We start from the raw sequence: 9,206 nt of genomic DNA, 5'->3' as shown, positions 1-9,206 counted from the left end.
GTCTGGAATGGATGTATTCTTGAGTCTATAAGGTAACAATAATATAATAAGATAACTAAAATACAATTTTCATTGACTAAAACTAGACTAAATGTCATCAGTTTTCGTCGACTAAAACTAGACTAAAATGCTCAGACTTTTAGTTGACTAAAACTTGACTAGACTAAAGAGTATGAACGTGACTAAAACTAATAAAAACTAAAATGACAGTTTCACACAAAGACTAGACTAAAACTAAAATTAAAACAGGCCGCCAAAAACAACACTACTCCTCACCTGTAGTCTTCATTCACCATGAGTGTGTTTGCAGCCCAGCCAGGGGAGAAGGGTGCAGGAATGCTGTTGGCGGACGGACTGAGAGTGGGGGCTACAGAAGGAGGTGCTGGGGTGAGCGCTCCCACTATGCTTTCACTTCCATTCGCCCTGTAAAATCCATCCGCGATGGGGATCAGACCTCTTCCCAGTGTCAGATTGGAGAGGAGAGACACGACCCGCTCTGACAGACGCCTGCAGGAGCGTGTGGGCACGAGTGCTGGCTTATGTCCGCCGAACACTTCCTCCATGGAGGTCAAGGGCCCTGAGACAGACTGCTGCAGCCCGGCCACGGTGTCTGAAACCTGGGTTTGCGAGAGGAGATGATTATGCTGGAATACTTTGCTTTGAATGGCATGAACCCAATGCATTTGTATCCAGATCTGACATATGAACAGTCTAGCTTGGAAAACAAAAGAAAAGAGTAGTGGAAAAGATATGTGGGAGATAAAAAGGACAATGGAATTGAATGGAAAAAGCTGTAATGAAGGGAGAGGGTCTTAAGAGTACAGTAGAAGTAGGTCATTAATCAGATTGACATGCATTCATTGACTGACCATATGAGCAACCAGCTAAATCAATACCCAGAGAGGATTTTATCTAACTTTCAAACACTCTCTCACTCTCAAACACACACATCTGAATTCCCCCGATCGCTTACTTGCAATCACAGTGTAATGAAACCATTTAGTGTGTTTTCTGAACATCCTGTATTTCTTTTTGTCCTCTGGTGCTTAAGGAGATTGATGGAATAAGCTTTTGTGAATGTATGAGCGTGTGTGTGTGTGCATTTCAGTTCTCACCAGAAGATCGATGGAAGCCAGTGTGTAATTGGCAGTGAGCAAGGATGAGGTCAACTGATACATCCCATCGTTCGCCTCACTGTTGCCGTAGAAACCGATGCCTATGGCAACACTACAAAAACCAGAAATATGAACAAGGAAACGAGGAGAGATGACAAAGAAACAGTGAGAGGGAGGAGAGAGAACATAAACAGGGAATGAAAAAGGGAGAGAGGAAAACAAAATGAGACATATTTAAGCTAGTTAATGTACATTTACATTTATTCATTAAAGTTTGGGGATCGGTACTTTTTAATACTTTTGAAAGAAGTCTCTTATGCTCAACATGGCTGCATTTATTTGATGAAAAATATAGTAAAAACAGTAGAGAAATAATATACAATTTTTAAAAAACTGTTTTCTATTTTAATATATTTTAAAATATAATTTATTCATGTGATGCAAAGCTGTATTTTCAGCATCATTACTCCAGTCTTCAGTGTCACATGCTCCTTCAGAAATCATTCTAATATTCTGATTTGCAGCTGAAGAATCATTTCTTATTATAAACAATGTTGAAAAAAGCTTAGGGAAACATTTTTTTCAGGATTCTTTGTTAAAGAAAAAATTCAAAAGAGCAGCATTTACTAAATCTTTTGTAACAATATTTAAATCTCTTTACTGTCACATTTGATCAATTTAATAAGTCCTTGCTGAATAAAAGTATACATTTCTTATATAGTATACAAAGAATCCAAATCATCAACACTGAAAATCCACTCATTTACATATCTATTTCACATTCAAATATTCAGATTAATGCTTGGGCCAGATGCTTGTCCAATCCTTTCCAACCTGCCAAATATAGCAAATCTCAATCTCTCACTAACTGTTTGACCCAGATTAGGCCAAAGAAAGCAGAAATGTGTGTTTACGTGTTTTACACAGAAATTATAGTCGCAAGCAGCAAAGGTGTGCACATGCCTATATGCAGTCATCTGCAAATCAGTGTCTAGCTTTTGAATCCTTCAGAAAAAGAGGTCAACGTGGATGGGAAGGGGGTGATGTCATGGGGGCGGGCCTGCAGGCGGAACACGTGCTGCATTAGAATGGTTGCATCACGCACCGAGCAAACCAAACCAGTTCTCATAAAACAATGCTAATTTACACAAACAATTTATGTGTGACACCAAGAACATTAATATATCGTGCTGATCGTTCAGATCAATGAGGCATGAAAAAGCATTGGCTTTCATATTCATAGCCCTGAATATATTAAATGGGTTGGTGTTCTGCAATATATGTGCACTGAGAGAACATAATTGAAGGAAACCATCCCTTGCAAATGTGCAAATGAAACAGAGCTTTATTTAGAACAAAGCATGATATCTTTATAATGCTAGTCTAGAAGTGGAAAAAAGCTACTGTTTAGCTTAGACAGATATGGGTTTAAGGTTACTGCTAATAAGAGAAACCCTGAACAGTTTTCTGATTCTGCACTCATATGTGTGAAAGCACAACATGGTGCGAGCTAAATACAGTTGGGAACATTTTTCTTTTTCTCTCAATAGTACTTTCTCACAGGAACTAAATGGATGATCTCAGGTGATAAATGTAATTTGCTCTCTAAATGATGCAAATTGCTTGATCACTGAAGAAGTCATAAACAAGACACAGATGACGTCATCAAAGTTCAGTGGTTGCACATAAAACTATAACAATACACACAAAAATTATGGAGAATTATTTTCTATTAAGGAAAATGACTTTCAGTGGATTTTCTAAAAGGACTCTATTGTTCTAAAACGGTCAGCTATTGTTGATCGCTTTCAATATGTGGTCACACTAAACTTTGGCAAATTATTATACATTTCTTTGTTTTTAAATATATTTCATAATAATAATTTCTTTTTAAATAAATATTAAAAACATTTGTAATAAGATGCATAAGACCTGTTTTTCATAAACATTTTCTAAACTTTTAAAAGTTTTCTCAGTAGAAATATTATAATCTACTGTATTACTATATAAATATTATAGTCTACAGTGACCACACCTTTACTCAAAAAATATAAATTTTAAATATAAATATAATTTTCGCATTGTATGATTATAGTGCCAGAAGGGCGAAACATAAAAGCTTTACAAATGCAAAATCATGAAAGGTGTGTTTTTGTATTTTGAATTAAGAACATCTGCTCAACAGATAGTAATCACTGGCATCTGAAAATTACTGTCATTAAGAGGCATTACCAACACAAGGTGACGGCTGCAACCGATACCCATGTGACACAGCAGATGCCCCGCCCCTTTCTGCCACTGTATCCATGGCCACCGCTGGCATCATCATCTTCCTCTTCTTCCTCTGCATCCCGGCCCCCCTCACCACGACGGCAGCAGCAGTAGTGGATGAGGAAGAAGAGAACGACAAGTAATGAGAGGACGAGAGCAATGGCGGAGAAGCTGGAGAGGACCAGGAGAGTCTGTGGAAAGAGAAGATGGAAAATGAGTAAGAAGAAAAGACATCCAAGCACTCAAGACTTCATTATTATTACATAGAAATTTTACTGAATATTAGTCGGCCGAGCACATAACATCAGTTTTTAGATGATGTCATTGGTCTAAAAAATTAGCAATTGATTTGAAATCAAGTATTGAATCTGATCATCATTAAACTCATTAAAAATGAATTACTTTTTTAATTTTAGGTACACGGTAAAAAAAATTTTTTCAAAGCTGTAAATAATACAAAGAGTTTTACAAGAAAACACTATTTCAGTCTTTCTACTTCAAAATTTCATGTTCAATTCAGTGTGTTACTTGCAGTTTCTTTGTAATTATTTGTCAAATTTAACAGCAACCCAAACAGAAATGTAATATATGACAATATATGACATATATGATATTGCCGGTATTTTGCCGGTTACTCAACATGGGCAAAATGCAATGACAGCCCTAGGAAATTACATTTGCATATGGGAATTTATAGTTAAAATTATTTCAAAGAATATCCTACAACAAATTGTTTTCATTGTAAAAATGAGCACAGAATATACACTGCATAGCTGCATACCATTCAAGCACATGCATGTATTGTATAGAAAGCATTAGCAAATGGCTGCAATATAACAAAGAGTGAAAAATTTAAGGGGGTCTGAATACTTTCCGTACCCACTGTAAGATGGAGGATGTCTCTTTAATCTGATTGGCTAATACAGCATGGATGCTCCACTCAAAGAGAGAGAAAGAGGAGGCCTAATTAAAGGTTTCCGTTGGATTCAAACACATATTGTGCATTCAGGTTTCATATACTGTACATCTTCAATCTGATCCCAATCCATCTTCCTCAGTTTCTCTCTCCATCACTCTCTCCCCACTCTCTCATTCTCTTTTCCCCATGGTTTTTCTCTATGCTTTCTCTTCCGCTCACTCATCCCCCCCTTTCTTTCTTTTTATCCACGCCACTGGATCTCTATTAATAATCTGTGACCTACTTAAATACATTCACTGCTTTTCCCTCTGATTTTTGCTCTTGTTTTTCATCTCTTGCTCCCTCTCCTCTTCGTTGATTTCCCCTTCCCAATTCCCACTAATATCCACGAGGATTTCACTCTCTCGTTTCTCCTCTCTTCCTCTCTCACAGTCTGTTATTTAGCACATCTTTCTCTTATCATCTGTGTCTTATCCTGTAAACCCATTCAGGCATCCAGCATAATCTGGCTTTGTCTCTTCCAACTTTATCAATTTGTGGTGAAGCTATTTCTTTTTCTAAGAGTAACCTCACAACGGCTGTTTAATTCCTCTGCTGGCATCATCAAATGGAATTGAACAAAATACAGTGCAACAGTCGGATTCCAGAAGTAAAAATCCCATTCATTTTCTCCATAGAGGCATTGACTTTTAACGTTAATTAAGAAGACAGATCTACCAGTGAAGAGATTGTTTATCAATGACATCTGAAGTTATTTTATCTTAATTTAAAACAATCATGTTTTACAGTGCAATTCCTGCTGAAGAAATGCACTAACCATGATCCTGCAGAGAAATATCCACCAATCAGAATGGTGGCAAACAACTGGTGCTAAAGGAGCTCTGCAGTGATTGGCCACTTCCATGAAGCACTCCAAAAGATATCGAGCCAGTCTCCCTACACTTGTAAACTACTAATATTTGTGTACATCTTGTTATTTTGTAATAAAAGTAAACTACATTTTTTCTAAACTCACATACTTATAATAAAATATTCTAAATCAATAGCCTTAAGTCTTTGTAATGCGGAATTCCTTCATTAAAGATGTTAAGTACACAGTCTTGTACCTTTTTTGTTCCAAATGCTTCAAGCATCTCTGAGGTGAATCACAGCATTACAAATACAAACTTTTATTTTAATGGTCTATAACTCTTTAATAGACTTTAAAAAAAAAAAAAAAACATTCCTATGGGCAGAAGAATGGGAAAAATACTTCTTGAACCAAGGCCACTGAAAAAGTGGGTGGGCACTGTTGCACTCTATAATTACTGTTTATAAACAGGTTTGCCCTTTATTGGTCAGACAAACATATAGCAAACATATTAGTTGATGTTGCACTGTCGGGCTGGTTGTGATGTTTTGATAGCGCCACATATGCATTGTTTGCACCTTTTTTTATGGAAAATCAACCTGCTATTTAGGTGAGACTTATCGTTGTCTCTGTAAGTCTGAATAATTAAGTTGGGATAGGAGAAATTACTTGCATCAATGGGCATGTCATTCCTGTTTCTATTTGATCTTTTGATGATTAATTAAAATATATTTATATAGTGAAGATGTGTCTAAGATGTGTCTAAAACAGATATGTTCTTATTACTAGTTATGCTCATGTCACGTTAGAACTAGCAATGATGGTTTGGACTGTTTCTGAGAAGGAGATGGCTTTTATACAGAAGTTTAAAGAACACATAGTTAATATTTAGTATTTTAGACACAATATTGCCAGTTACATTGTGTGTTTTTTTTCTCTGTCAACGAAAATTCCAAACAAAGTCACAGTACAACACACAGAACTTTCATTCCTGAATGTGGAATAATTCAGTGTTTTGAACAAATCAATTGAGTGAACAATTCAATGACTCATTCATAACAACCCTCTACAATGCGAGTAAATCACTGGCACATGCGACTAAATCTTCACTCTGGGTGACTAAATGATGTCTGACATTGGCCATTGGCTAATAATTTCTTAGATTTTACTCGCCAGTGTGTGAGCTGGAGGCTAAGTATAAATTTCAGAGTTTCACTCTCAGTCAAGCAATCTGTGCTATTTTTTCAGTTCATCTCAATGGATGCGCAGCGCACCTGTATTTGACGTACCATAAGCTCTAGAGTAAAGGCACATGACTTGCCATCGCTTTGCTGAGAGCACTGTTTCTCACACACATGCAAAGAAAGAGAGAGAGAGCGAGCGAGAGAGTCTTACATACCATGTAGAATTGACGCGCTACATGTAAACGATATTCTTTTTTATATTCTCCTGTCAAAATAACAGAGTTCATTTGGAATAATTCAGCTTTTAAGAACAACAAGATACTGCCGGTTTCTCCGGTAGTGGGTGGAACTAATGCGCAAACGGCAAACTCACTGGCTGGCGCTCACCTATTATCGTCCCTGTTTTGATTTCAGCAAATCAGTTCAAGCAAACACAGACAACGTGATTAATATTCATGAACCCAGCAGCTCATTAATCCTTAGTGCATTTTATATTGTTATTAGTAGTAGAAGTCATAGTATTATAATTATCTTATCAGTACTATTGTTAGATTTTTCCCTCTTTTTTTTACAGAAACACTGAATGACCAACAATATCTTAAGATTCACTACCAGTGCTAAGTTCAGTTAAAATGACAAATATGCATTCATACATGGTTACCAAGTTTTAATTTTAATTACTAAAGTTCTATCATTAAATAATGCTTGATTATCATAATATCATTTTATAATGACTGACTTGGCTGACTGATATTAAAAGTGTACTTTCAGATATTTAAAAAGCTGTGCCATTTTACAAACATAAGCTTCTATTCTATTGCCAAGTTGTGCGTAGAGGGTTGTTTAGATATTTTTAAATGAACAAAATCAATTAATACAAAATATTTAATAATCTTTAATAGTATATCAGTCTGGCGAGTAAACAAAAAAATTTACTAGCCAATGGCAATTCTATTGCCAAGGTGTGCATAAAGGGTTGCATCAAGACTTGTTTAGTTCCTGAATTAATCGGTATTACTTGTCACCACCTAACTGGCATAATAATGTTACCTACATAACCTGACACTGAAATATCTCCTCCTTAGACTAAGAGCCTTTCTGGGACGTACAATCGTGGACAAGCATGATACAAACAAATTTGATGACCAGAACTAACATTATAGTATATAAAATATAATTACATATTTATTAATATTTTATATATTTAATGCTTTCTGAACAAAAATGGAAATGTACCCTGATTTAAGCCACAGTCACTGCATCATAGTTCCTGTCCTAATGTGCTGGACATTTATAGCCATATCTTTTATCAATATCTTACTGATGTGGAAACACACTTATGTAAGTAAATGTATCTGCCATAATGGAGTTATCATTTTTACATCAGTCCATCGTGCTTTCAGTCTCTGATACTGCAAGTCAATCAGAAAGGTTCTTTATCTACTGAACATTAGAGAATGTGAGAAACAAACTAAATTTTGAGTCAATACATCTTTAAACTGCAGACGGAAAAGTGCTTTTAATGGTTTTGACTATAACACTCCAGTTTAGTCCAAGAGTCTGTGTTACAGCAATAAGAGTGCTGTGAATTAGAGTATATTGTGCAAGTCAATGTAAAAGATATTTCTGACAGCAAGAAAAAATGCATTTCTGACTGTTCATTCACTATACTGCATATATGAGATATAATTTAGACAAAATGAGAGGGTGCACACAAAGGAGAGAAAATAGAGAGCATCGATCCAAATGATGAGCGCACCTGGTTATCAAGTTTTAATTTTAATTACTAAAGTTCTATCATTAAATAATGCTTGATTATCATAATATCATTTTATAATGACTGACTTGGCTGACTGATAATTGTTTCTGAAAGTGAGAAACAAGGAGAGGGCAGGGGACAAGTGAGCGGGAATGAGAGAGAGGGTTACCTGCTGGTACTCCCAGCGGTCTGGAGTGAACATGCTGTTTCGGGTCTGCAGGGTCAAGTCCAGGCGAGGAATGGCATGGCATAACCGTACCCATAGCGATGGGGTGTAGTTGGGGACAGTTGCTATGGCTGCCATGACTGCTGTAAACCACCTCTGTCTTTCTCAAGTATCTGAAATGATTGAGAAACATGTAATTATAAAGAGAACACACCAAGATTGGATACTCAAGAAGACACCCAAAGTTCTTGCTATTTAATTTCATTCGAAAGGCATATTATTAATCCATTTTTACTTTAATACAAACAGGTATTTTTGAATGTTTTTTTTTTATGTATATGACAACAATCACATATCTCACACAGAGATCGCACTGACGTAGTGTTGGGGAATATTCATAATTTAAATATACAATCACATCAGATATAAAAAAATCAAGTATTTTAGAAAAGAACGCAACATCACGGTTGTTTGAACCAATAAGCATTAAAGGGATAGTTCACCCAAAAATGAAAATTCTGTCATTAATTACTCACCCTCATGTCGTTCCAAACCCGTAAGACCTCCGTTCATCTTCGGAACACAAATTAAGATATTTTTGATGGAATCTGAGAGCTCTCTGACCCTCCCATAGACAGCAAGGGTCCTTACACAATCAAGATCCAGAAACGTAGCAAGGAGATCGGTAAAATAATCCATGTGACATCAGGGGTTCAACCGTAATTTTACAAAGCTACGAGAATAGCACAAAAGAAAAGAAAAGAAATAACGAGGAGGAGCGCAGGAGACGAATTGTTGAATAAAGTCGTAATTTTTTTTCTTTTGTGCACAAAAAGTATTCTCGTAGCTTTGTAAAATCACGGTTGAACCCCTGATGTCACATGGATTATTTCCTTGCTACGTTTCTGGACGTTGATCGTGGTAGTACCCTTGCTGTCTATG

At 36.2% G+C, this 9,206-nt stretch overlaps 1 protein-coding gene across 3 annotated transcripts in view; it reads right to left on the bottom strand.

Annotated features, from left to right (window-relative positions):
- The window catches only part of ttyh1 (tweety family member 1), a 29,505-nt gene that overhangs the window by 12,597 nt on the left and 7,702 nt on the right, over positions 1-9,206 (bottom strand). For all 3 annotated transcript variants that reach the window (XM_016549550.1, XM_016549551.1, XM_016549552.1), the window contains exons 2-5: positions 8,268-8,437; positions 3,348-3,577; positions 1,116-1,227; positions 277-617 (exon numbers count right to left, since the gene is read on the bottom strand). In XM_016549550.1, coding sequence (XP_016405036.1) covers positions 277-617; positions 1,116-1,227; positions 3,348-3,577; positions 8,268-8,402 — 818 coding nt within the window. In that variant the 5' untranslated portion in view covers positions 8,403-8,437. The remainder of the gene's footprint in view (positions 1-276; positions 618-1,115; positions 1,228-3,347; positions 3,578-8,267; positions 8,438-9,206) is intronic.

The sequence above is a fragment of the Sinocyclocheilus rhinocerous genome, unplaced genomic scaffold (genome assembly GCF_001515625.1).
Source record: "Sinocyclocheilus rhinocerous isolate Xijiao unplaced genomic scaffold, SAMN03320098_v1.1 scaffold4662, whole genome shotgun sequence".
NCBI lineage: Eukaryota > Metazoa > Chordata > Actinopteri > Cypriniformes > Cyprinidae > Sinocyclocheilus > Sinocyclocheilus rhinocerous.
Note: the sequence above shows the minus strand (reverse complement) of the source record. Positions and strands in the feature narration are given on the sequence as shown.